Source organism: Cygnus atratus, chromosome 2 (assembly GCF_013377495.2).
Source record: "Cygnus atratus isolate AKBS03 ecotype Queensland, Australia chromosome 2, CAtr_DNAZoo_HiC_assembly, whole genome shotgun sequence".
Lineage (NCBI taxonomy): Eukaryota > Metazoa > Chordata > Aves > Anseriformes > Anatidae > Cygnus > Cygnus atratus.
In genome coordinates this window covers 61,227,309-61,245,387 of record NC_066363.1, presented here as the reverse complement: position 1 = coordinate 61,245,387, position 18,079 = coordinate 61,227,309, and the positions used below count along the sequence as shown (strand labels likewise).

The following is an 18,079-nucleotide window of genomic DNA, read 5'->3' as shown; positions in this document are numbered from 1 at the left end:
GGCAACTAAGAATAATCGTACCTAAGCAGCAAGCTGTCTGCTTGCAAGCTGCAAAAATTAGTAACGTATACTTGTCCATTCACAGTGATCTGACTGATGCACTCAAAAGTTACATTGAAAAAATTTTCACTTTAAACCTCAAAGTATGCACTTTATAGAGAAAACATCATTATGAAATGCCCCTCTTCTTTATGCACCCCTTGAACAAGGATGGAGTAATAAAAGGATGCAAAATTCTTTTATTGCCAAGAATTAACTAGGCTTTTTGAGTAGTTCCACAATAATATTAATCATGATAATATATTCAGTAATAAGATAGGAAGTAATCATGTGACCATAAGTAGTGTGAAAGCCAGTTACAGGCTTTAGATGACCATTGCTAACTTGGAGGCTCAGTTTTTGACTCTGAAGATAAATGGCTTTCAATCTTCAGAATAGTTTGCCATACTGAAAATGATAGAAAATGAGTTGTTTGAGGAAAGATTGTAGTTATGGAGCCCTGTTCTGGTTTTCAAATATGATGCTTTAAAATTATTTTTAATATGCGTATGTATTGAAACTAAAAATTTGAGAAGCTTATGGAACTTGAAGCATTTTAATGCTTAATTTTAAATTGGTTCTATTTTTGTCCTACTTCTCATGTATTCCCTTGTTTGAGACAAAATGAATATTTCCTTATCTTCAACCAGAATAAGAGAGATTAAGGTGCCTTAGGTACCTGGTGCTGCTGCCCTCCCCTCCCACCCCCCCAATTTTAAAAGTTGGTTCACCATTTTCCCCTGTTGTTGTAGTTATGAACTACATATAGAACTTAAAATTGATCAGTTTGCTTAAGAAGCTTTGTTCTGATAATAAGGGAGAATATCACAGAATTGTAGACGTTGGAAGGGACCTCAAGAGATCATCAGGTCCAAACCCCAGATATCAGGAATATCTGAAGTATGTATCAGGAAATTGACAAGGATCATCTCTATTAGGGTGTTGTGGTTTAGCCCGGCTGGCAGCCAAACACCACACAGCTGTTCGCTCACCCTCCCCCCTCCCTCTCTGGGATGGGGGAGAGAAACAGGAAAGTGAAGCCTGTGAGTTGAGATAAAGACAGTTTATTAAGACAGGAAAAATAATAACAACAACAACAATAATAATAATAATAGTATTAATAGTAATAATGTGTACGAAATAAGTGATGCACAATGCAATTGCTCACCACCCGTTGACCGATGCCCAGCCTATCCCCGAGCAGCCGGCCCCCCCTCCACCCCGGCTAGCCACCCCTATATGTTGTTCAGCATGACGTCAGATGGTATGGAATACCCCTTTGGCCAGTTTGGGTCAGCTGTCCTGGGTCTGTCCCCTCCCAGCTCCTGCTGCATCCCTAGCCTGCTCGCTAGCAGGACAGAGCGAGAAGCTGAAAAGTCCTTGGCTTGGTGTAAGCACTGCTCTACAACAATTAAAACATCAGCATGTTATCAGCGCTCTTCTCATCCTAATCCAAAACATAGCACCCTGCCAGCTACTAGGAGGAAAATTAACTCTGTCCTACCTGAAACCAGGACATAGGGCTAAAATACCTTTGTAGAATGTTAACAAATGTAATGTAAAACTTTTAATATATAGGTTTTTATTATTATTTTGACTTTAACTTCCTTAAAAATCCTGTACTATTTTTCTTCATTAATAAAGTACTCAGAAAGAAGTTTGTCTACTGAATATTAATTTTATTAACCTCCCTTATTTTCACCTCCTAACGTATGTACTGTGTTGGTATACTTACCAAAACTAGGTGAAATCACAGTTCTTCTGACTTTTCTGACTTGAGTGAGTTCACTTGCCACAGTGTATTATTCAAAATAATACATGGCATTAAAAGTGCTAACAGCATGTTGCTCACCTTTGCTTGCTGTTACTTTGGTGATTTCTTTTTTTTCTTTCTCCATGAAATAACTCTGCATTTCTTCTTTCTCAGGAAGATTCAGAGAGGGCCAGGTATTCTCACCGGTCCAGTCGACATTCATATTTGGTTTGTGTTCAAACTGTGTATTTTTCCCTTTCCCTTGTGACCTTTAAAAACTATGTTTTATTTGGGTTTTGTGTTAATTTTACCAGGGAGCAGATGATGCTTTAAGTCTTCTAAGTATTAATAGTTTCAGGGATCAGTATTTTAAATTGCATGTAATGTTAAACTTCATTTGGCGTATTACTTCCATCAATTTTAACAAGGTAGTTTATATATTTGTATGCATTTAAAAAGAATCTCAATTTCAATTCATTCTATTCAGTCATTTCAATTCTTTAAGTATGTTAATACAATAAATAACTTGGACTTCTTTCTATGCATATTTATATTTTCATGGCTGAAAATAATTGAGTAGGCTTTGGAAACTGCTTAGAAATACACATAGCTCAACAATGAGTTATTTGGAATAACTTATATTTAATGACAACTTTTGTCACCTTTTAGTGTTAGTCTAACGCAATGTATTTCTTTAAAAAAAAAAAAAATCTGAATAATTGTACTCACTTAGGCTTCATATATTGCCAGTTAGTAAGAATTGTTTGTCTCGTCTTACATGGTAGAGTATTGAAATTCCTACAGAAGTTGTTAATCATCTCAAAGGTTACTACTACACATCAAACCTCATGGTTTGATGTGAAGCTGCTATTAACAATAAAACACTAGTCTAGTTTAGATAATGGTGGTCTAATGGGAAAAAATCTTTCTTGTTTTCCCTGTCTCAGAAGTTCTGTAAACAGGCAAATTTTATTAAATAAAGTAAATATTATTACTGGTGACTCGGTATTAGTGCCACTCAGAATTAGTGCCACTTACTGAAGATGAGTAATGCTAGTTTGTAGCTTCAGCTTTCATTCCAAATGATGCTTGTGGCCATCTGCTCACAGTTCTGTGAGCAGAATTGTTTTATTTGCACTTCAAGTATTACTGTTTTTCTATAGTATTAGTGGGAGAAAGAGAAGAAGTACCTTAAGATACAGTTTAAAGAAGAGTTTGGTATGATGCAGGAGTTTATTTCTCTGAGAATATGGGAACTTATAATTTGTTAGTGGCAAAAACTTACCTGAATGATGCATGTTATTCCCAATCACTGCTAATAAAAATATTTATTGTATTATATAGGCTTTCCTAGATCCTATTCAGGTCATTATATGGTGCTAAAGAATGGTTGTATTGAGGTTTTGTAAACGTTTTCCTGTTTTCAATTGATTTGCCTAGGAATAAGGTTGGCATTGATTTTCATATAGAGACCCAGCAGGGGGACAAATTACTAAAATAAGCAGGCTGGTTTTCATTATTTTGGAGGGTGGAATAATAAACTGTTTCTGTTTGATTTAAATAAAATAAAAATAATAGCCACTTAATAATTGGTTTGAGTAATTAAATGTATTCTTTGATAAACTAAATTTTTCATAATATTGTGTGTGTCCTGATGTTAAGTAAGTGCTTCTGCAATTTTTCACACAGGTGAAAATTTCACCAGAAAATTTCACCAGATAAATCTTCCAAATCATCTGGTGTAAACTGCTTTGCAAACAGTAATTGATTTACAGGAAAAATAACATAGCCTATACAATACGAAGGTGCTTACAGACTTTGAAATGTTACAGGTTTACTCAGATCTGCTCTTATCTTGGTTCAGTTAACATTCAAAATATGTGAAGATGGAGAGTAATTAGCAGTTACTATTAGAGCTTCTTTTAATGTTTTTCTATATTGATGTATTTTGATTTTGTTCTTAAGAGTCCTTTGGATATCAGTGGGTCTCACAGGAGCAGAACAAGTACCTCCAGAAGGAGAGATCTTGTGGTGTGTAGCCTGGAATGAGCTTGCTTTGATGTGTTCATGTTCTAACGTTTTCTGTGTCTACTTACCAAAGCAATAGTTTGGTGAAAGCATGCTTCTTTAAGGAAAACAGCATTTATTGGACTGCTGCAATGATTGATGTAATCAAGCACTTTCTCTATGATAGCAAATTTGGGGGCTTAAAGAAAGCCTCAACTTGAAATTGGCAGGGAGTTAACTTCTTCTAATGTCCCCAAAAGAGAAGTAAAATGAAATGACAAAGGTTGAACATCAGCCTTGGTAGGTATAAAGGTGTGGCTAGAAGTTCTGTCGGGAAGCCTTTTTTTTTTTTTTTCTAAATTATATTGCTATGCTAATCCTGTCTTTAGGATTGAAATGTGAACAAAAATTCTACTTTTTCAGAAATCTATATTTGTCTACTTTGTGGTAGTTTAGGCAATTTATCAATGAATATTCAAATACAAGTTAAAATATTTGTTAGTAAACTGTTGGGCTGTTAGTGCTTTACAGTTAAGTAAAGGTGTAAGTTAAGTGTTGTGATGATAATGATTATATTGTTATGATCTGTCTCCATTCTCTGATAGCAAGGGTATTCATTTATAGGTAATAATTACAAATTAAAAAAAAAAAAAAGTTGGTTAAAATGGATATAGAATCTTGTGGTCCTGTATGGTAATACTTCCAGCAACCCAGAAGGTTCCACAGGCTGCAAATTGTATGAATTAATAAGTCATATTAAGTTATGTACTTATATGAATATTACATATATAATAACACTTTGGTTCGTGCATTACTTGCAGTCAGAATAACTGAGTTATACCTGTGAAATTGTGATTGAACTGGAAAGAACAAGCTTACTTTGCAATGTTTATGGATGTTTTTACATTCATGTTTTTAAAATGTTGTTCAGTGACAATAGACATGGGGATGCTGGCTAATGGATTATTACAAAGCTGTTTTCATGAAATACCCTTAAGAGTTCCATGTTCCCAGATCCAGCTAGTAGTGATGATGCTGAGGATGTAATCCTAACAGGCAGACACACAAAACAGGTGTACAACATATGCCTGTTTAATTTACATTGCTTGTTTATAGGCTGCGATGACAGATCAGCACAGGCAGAAACACTCAGCATTCACCCGAACACAAAAGGCCTCATCCTGTTCCCCTTTTTCTGGCTGACCAAGATGAAAGTCTGTTAGTGAGAAGTATACGCGATGTGGTCTGGCCTCAGACAGTCTGTCTGTTTACGAACTGCCCTAGGCCTTCATACACAGGCGTGCACCCAGAAAAGGAGTTGGAAATGGAAGAAGACAGACCAGACGGGCCTGATGATCATGCAAAGGGCATGGCTAGACAAGGACAGTTGCCAGAAGTGTTTTCTGTGCACAGGCAGACCCTTTTATCCCACTGTGTTATCCCACTATCCTCCTTCACACTTGTTCCTTCTGAAAACACCTTTATCCTTCCCTTTCCTCACCCAATCCCCAGGTCATATTTCTGTGTATCCCATAATGCTTTCCATGCCCTGTGGGCTGTAACCTCCCTCAGTCTGTGAGGTGCTCCAGAGAGCCCCCAAATCCTCATGGGTTTCACACTTCGACAGTGGGTCTTAGAGGCTCTTTTGCCTGTTTGCATGTGAGACTCTCATCACCCAACAAATGCTACCTCAGTTTAATGTAATCTAGCATATCAGATTTTACTTAATTATTTAAAATTCCGTTACCAAAACCACATGTATTTCACACAGCGTACTGCCATCCAAAATCATCTCACTTTTCCCAAATTGGGACGCTGTGGGGAAGAAATTAAAAGGTTTTTGTTAAACAGTATTCCAGCCTGAAAATGCCCTTTAGGTTGGTTAAATGGCATTCCTGCATGTATATATTTTTCATAATTAGCAGAATGTTTTCTTGTAATTCCTCAGTCTTAGTCATTCTTTTAAAAAAAAAAAAAAAATCTGCTTTTTTTTTTGGTACTTCAACATCAGTATTTTAATTTCTTTTTCTTTTATCTCAGTATGACAGTGTTAAGGATAGACCTACAAGATACTCGGTCCCTGTATGTTAACATTTTGCATGTTTTTGTATGAGTGAAGTCTGCTGTGTGATTTATTTTTGTATGTTTTTTTTTTAAGGTGTAATGACACAAACTACTACTTTAAAAGTGATTTAAAAAATATAAAAGATTAATACTATCACTTTCAGATCTAGAATAGCAATATTGTCTTAACACTTTCCATAGAGTGCATATATAAACTTTCCCTGGGAGAAAATCTGAAGAAGTAACATACAGAAAACAGAAGAGTTATTTTACAGTAAACACTGTTATTTATTGGTCATTGTTAAACATTAAGTGTAGTTACGTGTGACATACAGAGGACAATTTAAACACAAAACCAAAAATGTGTGTTTCTACATATATTTGTATGCTGTGTTTCCACATAAAAACTTAATACAACTTTTTTCAGTCTAGGGAAAAACAAGTTGTTTGTATACCTTTACTTTAAAACAAAACAAGACAAACTCCTTATCATTAGGAAGTGGTAGTACAGTGCATCGCATTCTTGTTGGTATTATGCTAAGTAAGATTCGTGTGCATCTCTAAACAAAGGCAAGCACCAAATACCACTAAAAGGAGTGTGTAAGCAGTTTAAAAAGCTGAATTTGCTTAAACAGCATTGTCATCTGAGTTAGCTGCAAAGAAGCAAACATAGTACAATGTTTAAAATAGTCTGTAATGTAAAACCAATAGACTAAAAACGCTTAACCATTTTTCTGAAAGGCTTAAGGAAAGCCTGTCTTAATCAAAGATGAAGGACGGTTGTAATTTCGCTTACCACCTTTTCATACAGCAATAGAAGTATGGCACGTTATTCTTGTCAAGTAGAATTTCCTATGGTGTTTTCATTGCAGGTGATAAATATCTTAGAGTTAAACATAAGGTTTTATGTTTGAAGGTGATGTTATTTAGTGGTGTTAATTCTCTAAATTTTATTCTTAGAGTCATGCTTACAGTGAATGTCAGTACGAAAAAGAAAACTGCTTATGCCCATAAAGATTTCTTGGTTGGTTTTCTGCTATAATATTTATTACCAACACACTAACCGTGTGGGGGTTCCATACTAATACAGGGCATGGATAAATTAATTAGTTTGCTGGCATGCATATGTCTTTTCAGGAAAAAAGAAACCTGTGGTATTGACCAAATTCTGACCTGAAGTTGAGTGTTCGAAGCTGCGGCCATGTCAGTGGAATTAAGTAAATGGAACTCAGCTGAATATAAATACTGTTCTACGATGGGCCTGTAGAAGGGTCTTTTCAAATTTAGAAGTTGTACCTCTTTGGATTATGGTTTATTCAGTCAGAATGGAGATAGGTGGTTTTTTTTTGTGTACACTGTGTCCACTACTAGCTAGAGAAGAGTTTAAATGTAGATGTGAATTAAAGTAGATGGTATTTCCCCTAAACTTTGACATTGTCCCAGTGAGTTTTTGAAAAAGAAAGACATGGAATATTGTGATCTTCTGAAAGCTATTATACAAAATACAGTATGTAATATAAATGAATGTAGTGCCAAGAAATGAAATATTTTAGATACTGTTTTTCAGAGGGAATTGACACCGATAAAGTGGTGCTGGCTTCAGGGGTCAGGGGAGTTACAGCAGGAGCGGATGCTTGCGTTGAGACAAGGCTGAAATAATTTTTATATTTCATTTTAGTTACTTGTGTTACAGCATTTTTCTGCGTGCTTTTAAGGTGCAATTGCAAACAAATATTTTTCCTGTACTCTTAGTTCTTAAATAAATGTATAATATAAATCTTTCTGCCTCCTTGGGATACAAAGCACTACTTTACTGAAGTGCTTTTAAAGTACCACATTATACCACATCTCTTTATCAAATTTCTCCTTGCATGTGCTTATATATACTGACTGTGTGGGGAGTGTCTGAAAACAACAGAAATAAGCCAGAAGTTTAACTGCTAGGCTTCAGAATTTGTGCTTGGTATCAAGAACAGTGTTAGGAATCAGACTAATGCTGAAGAATCATGAAATGTGACTCTTAGGAATTTTTCTTCCCCCCACGTTCTCGTTCAGGATGGTATCTAATGGAAAGAAGACCAAACAAACAATTGTACTAATTATTAGTGAGTTATGTCTATTTTTTTTTTGTATTTCATGCTGTACTTGTCATGTTGTAGACAAATTTTTACTGTTTTCTTATTTGTTAGGGAAGTAATAAAACCATTTACTACTTTGGGCAAGACATTAAAAATACAGAATATGCTGACATACAGAAAAAATTTACAGTGTTCTGTACAAGTTCTGAGCTTGGGAATGTTTGGGGAATGTTGAGATTGAATTTTTATTCACAGGATCTTTAGATGCAAGCTTTATTCTGTTCTTTTTATTTTTTTTTTTCCTCCACAGAGTGGACTTTACCACGATCAAAGAAATTATAGCAGCCTTAGATATAGTAAACCAGTTCCTTCGTATCATACTCGGGTCTGTCTTATCTTCCTATATACATTTATTAATACATAAAATATATGAAGCCTATTAAAAATTTAGCACCAACGTGCTACTTCATTCTACATTACTGTAAGTGATAAATTAACAGCCTGGTGAGATAGGTAGCATCTCCCAGCAACTGCAGCTACTTTCATGGTCAGGTTTAAGTAAGTATCTAGAGGAAATTGATGTGTCTTTTGAAAGTTACTTAATTTCGTATAATTTTCTTCAAATCTTTTGATAAAAATTCTAGCCTGTTCTTATTAGTGTTTTACATTATGATTTCAAAGATAATGGATTTTCTTGGAATCTTTATCCACACTTTTCTTAAAGGTTTTCTCTATTATAGCTATGAAATTTAATACTTCAATCTTAAGAACTTTTGGTGAATGTAGAGCAATAGATAAAAAACATTTACTGTACAGAGAAAAAGTTTTCTATTCTTCACATTACAGTCATCTTCCCTGTACAGTGATCCAGTGGCAACAACTAGGAATTACAGGGTTAGTACAACGTGATAGAATATTTTTCTTCTTTTTAGATATTTTAATGGCCCTCAGAAATTTAAATTAACACTTTTCTTTATAGGTGTCTTCTTCTGTAAACACTGGTTTGATAAGAAGTATCAGTTTGGTTCATAAGCGCCATTTGCATGGTTGCCTTAAATTTGTATTGTATGGCCGTGTGGCTTGACAATATGAAATGTGCATTCGTTTCATGTTTTTAAATATATGCAGCTTGTGTGTCTGATATTTGGGAGGCGTCAGTTTAAGGTTCTTAACATTGCTAGATTGCCTCTTTATTTTGGTAACTGATGTTTTACTGATATTTTTTACAGTTGGTCATAAACTTTATGAATAGTATAGTGATGTTGAAGAACACTGGCCTTAGAACAAGTTAATCCAAGCATACTAAACAACAACTGCATGTATGATAAAAAAAAAAAAATCTAGCATTTGAATGGGGAAAATCATTGTCAGGAAATTACAGAAATTTGTGGTAAATACACTTCACATACTTTCAAATAAGATGCCATATTCAAATTTCATAATCATACAAAAATGTAATAGGATGAAAACCTAATCTACATATTTATTAAATATAAAGCAGCTAGAAATGCTTTAAGAATGGCTAAGATAACTCTATAAAACCCCTACTGAAAAGGTGATGTGTATGCTTGAAACTTTATGCCTTTTGCTGCTACAGTAATTCAAATCTAACTTATACTGCCATCTAGAGAAATTATAAAGCAATGTAAGAAAATGTTCAAGTATTTTTATATAATATTTTTATGTAGTTAGGTCCTACTTTGCACTTGGATTGCAAGCACATTTTTGATTTTGTGCATGTTTTTGATAAAACATTAGAGGATCCAGAGAGAGAATGAGATCATTATAATTGCTATTGCGTATAATTCTTTACTGTTGGAGATCCCTTCAAATGTAGGGAGAAAGCATCATGAGACTGTAAATTTTTATTTAATCTGGTGCCCAGAGCTTCCTTTATTATACCCTACGTAAACAGATTTCAGCCTTGCACCTTGAAACTTTTTTTTTTTTCAGGAAAACCTGTGTGTGGGTTAACAAAGTCAAACTGATGAGTGTACAATAAAACTTCCATTCCCAGCGTGGTTGGCAATTTTAAAGGCTTCAGAATACCGAGAAACATATTTCACTTTAAATATTTTATTTTCTTCTGAAAATAGTTTTCTTTAAAAATTATTTGGCCATTTTTCAGGGAAATTTAGATTTATGTTGGGAAACAGACATCCCTGTTAGTGGGAGGAAACTGCTGGAAATTTCAAAAACTGTTATTCATCCTTTTGAAAAGTATAAATGTTAACTGGAAAATGCGTAGATGGGATAAGGTAATAAGAATGAGGTTTCATTGCTCAATATATTACAGTGCATAAGTGTGTGACAATTATTTCTGAAACAGACTATAAATGGTACTTCATTCCCTCTGTTTCTCAGGCGTCTTTGTGTGGTGATGGATTGCATAGCTCATATAGTTCTCACACTGTAAGTGTTACAGGCTTTGGGTTCCTTCCTTTCAAAATCTTTGTTTGCTGGAGACAAAAATCAATGAAAATTATGAAAATTTCCTTCATAACTTCTCTTTAGTCATCTGAATACAGTTGGTATTCTTCAAGAGCAAGCTCAATTCGAAGTAGTCCTGTGGTGAGCATTCCTTCTGCATGTTTTGCTGAATGCCTTGATACTAACACACAACGATTATGAGTATTTACACTGTGGATCATTTTACTGATGAACACACAGACTTGATATTCACTTTGCATCAAAAAATGTCATTTGTCAGATGTAATTTTTAGCAAGATATGAACTTTTAGCAGTAAGATAGTAAAGTATAGAAGCAATAAAGAATTTCCTATTCTAAGCATCTCTCGCAAACGTAAGAAGTACCTGCCTGATTTTTCTGATGATTGGTACTCAAAAATGAGAAAAACTGTTCCTAGATCTGTATTGTGTTAATACTGTCATTCCAAAGATGTTTTTTTCATGCTGCAAACTGATGTTAAATAGTTGCACCATGTTTCTGCAGCAGAACAACTGTATTGGTTTTATTGGTGCAGCAGCTCATTTGTTTTGCTACATTAAAAAACAAAAGTGTTTGGTTATGAGTTAAGCTGAAATGTTCAGTCCTGTTTTCATTTTTCACATATTCTCAACAATGTTACAGAGGAAGAATAAAAACAGATTTGTCAGAAACTGTTTTTTCAGCTACAACAGACCTCAGTGAATTTTTAAAGGCATGGGGAGAAAGGGAATTTTGCAGTTAACTTATGGAGTTCCAAAATGTAGGAGGTGTTACCATCCAATTCTGAAGTCTCTTGAACTGTGAACATAGTATTTGTCTCCATTAAGTTTCTGATAAGTTTAAGACAAGTAGTCCTTAGTCCCTATTGAGATATATGTATAAAATACATATTTTAATAAATTTGTAGGAATTTATATAATCGGATCTCAGTATGTTTGTGATATCGTTAATGTCAAGATACACTAGTGAAAGTTTAACAGGGTTCAAAGTATCTGTTTAACAAATCGAATGAAATAATTCTGAAGGGACTATATTAAGCAGACTAAGTAAAAATGTTATTCATAAAGTAAGCATTGTTTTCTGTACTTCTGTTAATATTTTGGTTTCATTTGTGTGTTGCATTGGAAATCAACACACTACTCATTGGAAATCAAAAGGGAAAATAGGACATAACTTGAAATCAGAGTAGAAAACAATGTTGGAAAATTATGAATCCATGATGCCTCTCCATCTTAAAACCGGTATTAGTTTTGATAAACCGATCAAGAAAGAGAGAGGTGTGCCTGCTTCTAAGGCCAGTTTACTAGTTGACGTTACTAGACCCCTTCTGAGAGGGGATACAGCAATAAAGAAACCTTCACCCAGTGGGGTGGTAGTTTCTGTGGTTTCTTATGAGGCTTTTGAAGGTATGTTTCAGGCAGTCAACAGTAATGAAAAAAAATCTGTAATAAAAACAAAACTCTTAGGGTAATATTTGAGGAGGATCTGAGCAAATTGCAAATTTACTTTTGCATTGGCCACCATTAAGATTTGAACATTGCCCATTGAATTTTATCACAAATCTAAGTGTGTTTTGTTCCATTATATTCTTTTATTAGAGATTGTATGAAAGAAAATAAATATATTAGCCCCTTGATTAGGGTTTTAGTCTTGTGTTTTTTGTTTTTTTTTTTTTTACATTATTTTTTTTAATGTAAGCCATATTTGATGCTTCCGCCTTCTGGCATAACTGTTCCCCTTAAAACAAACAACAACAAAAACTGAAACTCCACAAAACTTCATTTCTGTTCAGAAAAATTATGCCAAAATATCTGTTTTTTTAAGCTTGTGTAAGTCATTCATTTTATCCTGTTTTTCTAGAATGCTTTACTTATAACTTCACTTTTTTTCCCCATACAGAACAGATTTTTCATTCATGTTATACAAGTTCCTTATGCAAAATAGGCAAGCACCTGATTTTAGTAAAACATTAATTATTTTATATAATACAAATTATGGGTTTAGTATTAAGTTATAATTATTAAAATGCATAAATATATATATTTTAATCCTTGTGGTGTACAGATGAAGAAATAAAGCAAACAAAATCCTCTGATCATGGCATGCAAGTGTGGATAGTGATTTGGGTTGCATACTGTCTTTCAAATTTTTTTCTATTTTTTTCTTAATTATTTTAAGATAGTTGTTTGCTGAATTTACTGTAGGCATAATTTGAGATGTAGGTGTTGATCAGCCAACTATTTCATACGTAACCGGTCCCATTTGCTTAAAAGACATCTTTCTTTTAATTGGAACGAGATGAGGCTACATCAATTATGTATATGAAGTACAAAGTTCCAAATTATTTTTAAATGGTGAAAATGAGATGAAGACTATTTTCAAGCTGTTCATTTAAAGATTTTCTTTCATGTGTATACTTTAAATATAATGTCCACAGTAACATGATTGACATGCGTAACATACTTTTAGTACAATATTTTGCTTCAATTCCTATGGCAATTGTAATGATTGTAGTATGTTTAGGTATATCTTGCCTTTTTTACAAGTGTTGTGTAGCATTATCACTTTTTCCTTGCTTTTTTTTTTTTTTAGGTGCCTGACATATAGCTTTGGGGAATAAGTTTGTCTTCCTTTGTAAAGCCTCTTAAAGTTGTAAATGAGAGGAAGCCCAGATTAGATTGATTGTAGTGTGGTGACAGGGATTTAAAGAAAAATCATTTGTGGGGAAAGTGTTTTTCTATTTTTTGATTTCTTATGATATCACCTGCTTTTATTATGTACAAACTTTATTTTTTAAATAAATGTAGGTTGTTAATCCCAAACCCTTTTGTATATCTGATTGTATTTTTTATGGCTCCAAACAAGGAAAATGAATTGGTAATAAATGCTCATTAGCCTTACTTCTAGATGCCTTAAATTATCAAACAGTAAACTTGAATGGTGTTTAAAAATTATGTATATACTGACTGAAGTATTCATAATGTGTGGCATATGCTTTATTCATATAGAAACATTCTAGATAACAAAAATATAGAAGAAATTGATATTTAACAGTTGTTAGAAATGCAGGAATAAATTGTAATAATTAAATTGATTTACTATATTTTAAATATGTTTTTGTTCATTCTGTGATATCATCTTCAGTTCTCTTTCAACCTTCTCCTTATCTTTTGAAGTCCTCTGATTTTTCTGATCAAAGTGAAACTGCTGCTGATTATTTTAGTCGTTCCAACCGCAGGGGAAGCATTGTTTCTGATGCAGATGATGTCCAAGTTTTGAATAGTGTGAGTGCAATGCTTGCTGTTATACCGTGGTGAACACAGCAAACTTACTAACCACGGATTTTCTTTTCATACTCCAAATGAGTAAATGCTGTAAAAGAATTTGGAGATATTTAATGGCACATAGGTTTGTTGAATGGTTGGGGCTTGTTTCAAACTAGTGTCTGTCTTTTGTATAAAAATGTCTGGAGTCTGAATTTTTAAAAAGTATTTTGTCTTTGCATGCTGCTTTATCTTAAGGAGATTTCGCCTGTTGCTAGAAGCATGTGACAAGTGCTAACACTTCACGTTTTTAATGTGTGATAATCTTAAGCATCTCTTCACTGTGAATTTTTTTTTTTTCTTCTGGAAGTTCACTATATAAAGTTAACAATTTCTAGACTTGTATGGTGCTTTGGAATAGTATTATTTGGTTTAGTGACAAAAATAGATACTTAGAGGTGTGCTGTTGTTACTGTGTTTTAGTATTCAATCATCCGTGATGAAACTTTGTCAAGATCCCCCAATGGAGCACTCAATGCTCCAATAAAAAAAGGGGGAGGGGATTTTTCATCACAGGAAAATTGTGATGGCAGTTTTCCTGTGCATTTGTTTAATCTGAGCATCACTAATGACAAACCTAGCTGCCTTTTCTTTATTGTAACTATTAGTTCTAAAAATTTTTGTTACTTGTAGTCAGAATTTTTGTGCTTAACAGTGAGAAAATAGGGGAATTTCTGTTCTTCATCATGTCTTTGAAATAGTGTTCAGGGCCAGCATATGCTGTAAGAGGAAAGATCGGGAGAACTGGGCTTGTTTAGCTGGGTAGAGGGAAGGATACGTAGTGATGTACAGCAGCTTCCAACTCTTCTGAGCTGTGCCAAGTGGTGTCGCCCAAGGTTGCTGTTCCTTGGGAGGTTCACACAGTTCACACAGTGGAAGAAGCTCCACCAGGAGGTAACTGTTGCTATCATGGGTTACACCAAGGCTGGAGACTCCATCTTCAGGAGCTAGTGGAAACTAGCTAGATAAAGGCACGGCTCACCTGGATTTATGTCCACAGCCATTCTGCTTTGAATGGGAGGCTGGTCCAGATGACTGCTACTGTACCCTTACAGTCACAGTTTCTTAATTCCACTTTTAGATGATTTAATATTCTTATAGTGCTGGGTAACTTGCAGTAATATGCAAAATGTATCTCTCTCTACGTTCCAAGTCTGACAGACTAGTCATTTTTCCAATTTAAATTTGAGCTTTTATTTTCTTCCTAATAAAACTGCTTTTCTCAAGCTAATACTCTGCTGAGAGAAAATATGCAGGCAGAGACTGGCAATTACACTGTCTTCTCAGTCATTTTTTATCATTGTTATAATGTAAATGTGATTTAGAATTGGCATATTCAATGTAGTTTACATACTCTTAATGTAAATTTAGAATATGATAATGTTCTAAGTTTTTCCAAATGGATACTTGAGATCAGTTGGATTTTTCTTGTCATTTTTACCATCACAGGGGTGACAAGTATTTGCAAATTAAAATTGCAGGTGTCATTGGAGATGATGAATTTGCCATGGAAATGCAGTGTTGACCTGTAGAAATCATAACAGAAAGAAATAGTTCTCACAGAGTAACATTTGTTTCTGCTGTGATTATAGCAGACTTCCACATATGTTGCCATGGGTCTGGGACTAAAATATGTTTTGGAGAAACAAGATTTTAGAAAGATCATGCTTTTAGGAAATATATCAACGTGTTGTGGTCTTCATTTCGTTTTACCTAGTTTGATTCATAGAAATGTTGAAAATATGCAATGCGAGTTTGGATTGTCAAAGGTTCCTAGATGAAAATTTAGGTTTAGTTTATTCTTCTGCTCAGGCTTCAGTTCAAAAAATATGAATTGAAATTATTAAATAATTCAGAACTTTCACCTGAATTGTTGTTGGCCTGATGTAATTTCTTGTTTTACCAAAGAGTTTGAAGTAAGAAATGTGTTTTCTAATAACTAGGTTATTCACACTGGTATCACTGATTTTCTGAAGTGCACTTGCATGAAACTTCATGTTTGTTATGCCACCAAGTGTTGTAGTCACTACTATGTTCAAATTTAAAGTAGTGATACTTGTTTCGATGTTCAGTACTTTAACCTTAATACTGACTTTCTGGAAGACTTTGTAAAAAGTCTTTTTCTTTACAAGCACTCATTTATTTTGCAATAAAGGTAAAAACTGTTTTGAGGCTGTATATTTTTTTACCATATTTTGATGTATGTTAACCTCTGGATTTTTTTTCTTGTTTCACTTCATGTTCTTAAATATTTCACAATATCTTTGAACAGAAGAAGACAGTGCTTCTGTAGTCTGTCATTGCAAAAGGTGCATTGTAATCTTTTTCCCTTTTCTTTTTCAGCTGGAAGAAAAGAGTGAAAAATCACATTCAGAAATTTTTTCAAGGGTAAGAAGTTTGAAATTAAAATTTTAAAAATAGAATCTAAAATACTTTTATTCTTTAGCTTACTTCTAGCAAGTATTGGTTTCTTGCAGAATTCTTTTTCTGGGAGAAATATTCAGCGGGAGAGGTAGTATGTTAAGATACTAGGGCTATAAAACATTCTGAATCCTGTTTGGCGGAAATAATTCTAGCATTGTTTTCCCAGCACTGACAGCCTCCTTGTGAACGCTTTCTGAACAGAAAACTGGAAATTAACTTGAAATATTTAAATAACTCATAAGTCCTCTAGTTTTTTTCGGTGCTGCTACATAACCTCTGTGTTCCTATTCTGTGTAAGCTGCTCATATACCAGGTGATGGCAAACAGAAACCTATGTTTCACCGGGAAGTAACATAAGTTTTGGGAAATATTCAGAGGAAAATACTGTCTCTAACGTATCTTAAGAAAGTTGAAACAAGAGAAAAGTTATTTATGATTGTAAAGGAATTTAAAAAAGAGCAATGTCAAGTATACTAGAAATCCCAGTATTGTACCTGATACGTTGTTTTCCCTTCTTTAAGCCATCATCTCGCAATTCAATTCCTCTGAGTGGCAACTCCTCTAGGAGAGGAAGTGGAGATACAAGCAGTTTGCTGGATCCTGATGCCTCCCTCAGCGAATTACGGGTAAACTGCATTTTCAGAGAATTTGAAGCTAGTTTAAGATTGTATTTGGGGTTACGAGGAATTCTTTGTTACAAAACTGTTCGTTTCTTAATAGTAAGAAAAAGTTATGAGAATGTAATTTTTGCAGGAAAATTTTTTTATTTATCTCGATAATTGCATTTGTTATGTTCATAATTATTTATGGTGCTGACAGTTTAGCTTATTTTATTACAGGAATTTGTTTATGTCAATTTGAAATAATTGTGTCCTATTTGAGATCTGTTTTAATTCTTGCGGCTTGGATTCAATGACATAAACAAAATCTTAATTTCCATCTAGTTTTTGTGAATTAAATAGTTTCTGTAAATTATTGCAGGCTTTGGCATTTGACAGAAATTCATATAAACTCTTTAATGCTCTTTCAGCTGTAAATTATTTCCCCATACTTCTTATGCAATGGTTCATTCCTATGTCCTGCAGGATATCTATGATCTTAAGGACCAGATACACGATGTAGAAGGGAGATACATGCAGGGACTTAAAGAACTAAAGGTATCAGGGCTTTTCCCCAGCATGCATTCTGTATGGGTATTTTGGGGTAATGGAGATATCACTGGTTCCACTAACTATATAAAGCTTTACTAACAAGTTTTTTTAATTTCCTTAAAGCATGTGCCTAACTTTTAATGCATAGAGAGCATCAGATTAATTTTGTCATATGGGTAAAGATATTAAGTATACTATCTCAATATACGTTCAAAATTATTATTTGGTTTATGTTAAAAATAGTATTGACTTCTATATTTTAGCAGGTATTTTGTGGCAAGGTTATGAGAGATTTAATCTATTTTTTTCAGTGTTCTGTTTTTAAATAAATATCTATTCCAAGTAATTGCTATATATTGAATGTGGAAGAAAGAAATAAGATATAGTTACGACAAAGAACTTAAGAATTAGTCTTCCAGTATTCAGTAAGTACTACATTTTATAAAGCAAAACTGAGGTAATACTCTTGAAAGATGTGCAGGCATATTGCTTGCAGGAGAAGGTTATTTTTGATCGGATGATTTGTAGCATGCCGTTAAGAAATATATATATATATATATATATAAATTTTGATGCTTGTGGTTTGCAATTTCAGTTATCTTTCTCTATATAGGTTGGTATTTTCAGTATTAGGTTAATGAAATTTGTCTCTGTTTTGGCTTGTTTAGCCAAGTATGCTTTTCTTACGTAAATTTGCACATTATTTACAGTTTACAGTTAATCTAAAGTATGGTTGGTTTCTTCCCTTCTGCATTGAAGGGAAACTGAATACAGCAAATTACGTGGCTTAC

At 33.8% G+C, this 18,079-nt stretch overlaps 1 protein-coding gene across 1 annotated transcript in view; it reads left to right on the top strand.

The window, feature by feature from the left end:
- Positions 1-18,079, top strand: part of LOC118250895 (leucine-rich repeat flightless-interacting protein 2) — a 55,016-nt gene that overhangs the window by 19,840 nt on the left and 17,097 nt on the right. The window contains 13 exon segments of the mRNA XM_050709248.1: positions 1,967-2,020; positions 3,758-3,823; positions 5,840-5,881; positions 6,824-6,843; positions 6,845-6,887; positions 8,252-8,326; positions 8,788-8,835; positions 10,306-10,353; positions 10,456-10,512; positions 13,567-13,674; positions 16,057-16,101; positions 16,659-16,763; positions 17,223-17,294. Coding sequence (XP_050565205.1) covers positions 1,967-2,020; positions 3,758-3,823; positions 5,840-5,881; positions 6,824-6,843; positions 6,845-6,887; positions 8,252-8,326; positions 8,788-8,835; positions 10,306-10,353; positions 10,456-10,512; positions 13,567-13,674; positions 16,057-16,101; positions 16,659-16,763; positions 17,223-17,294 — 783 coding nt within the window.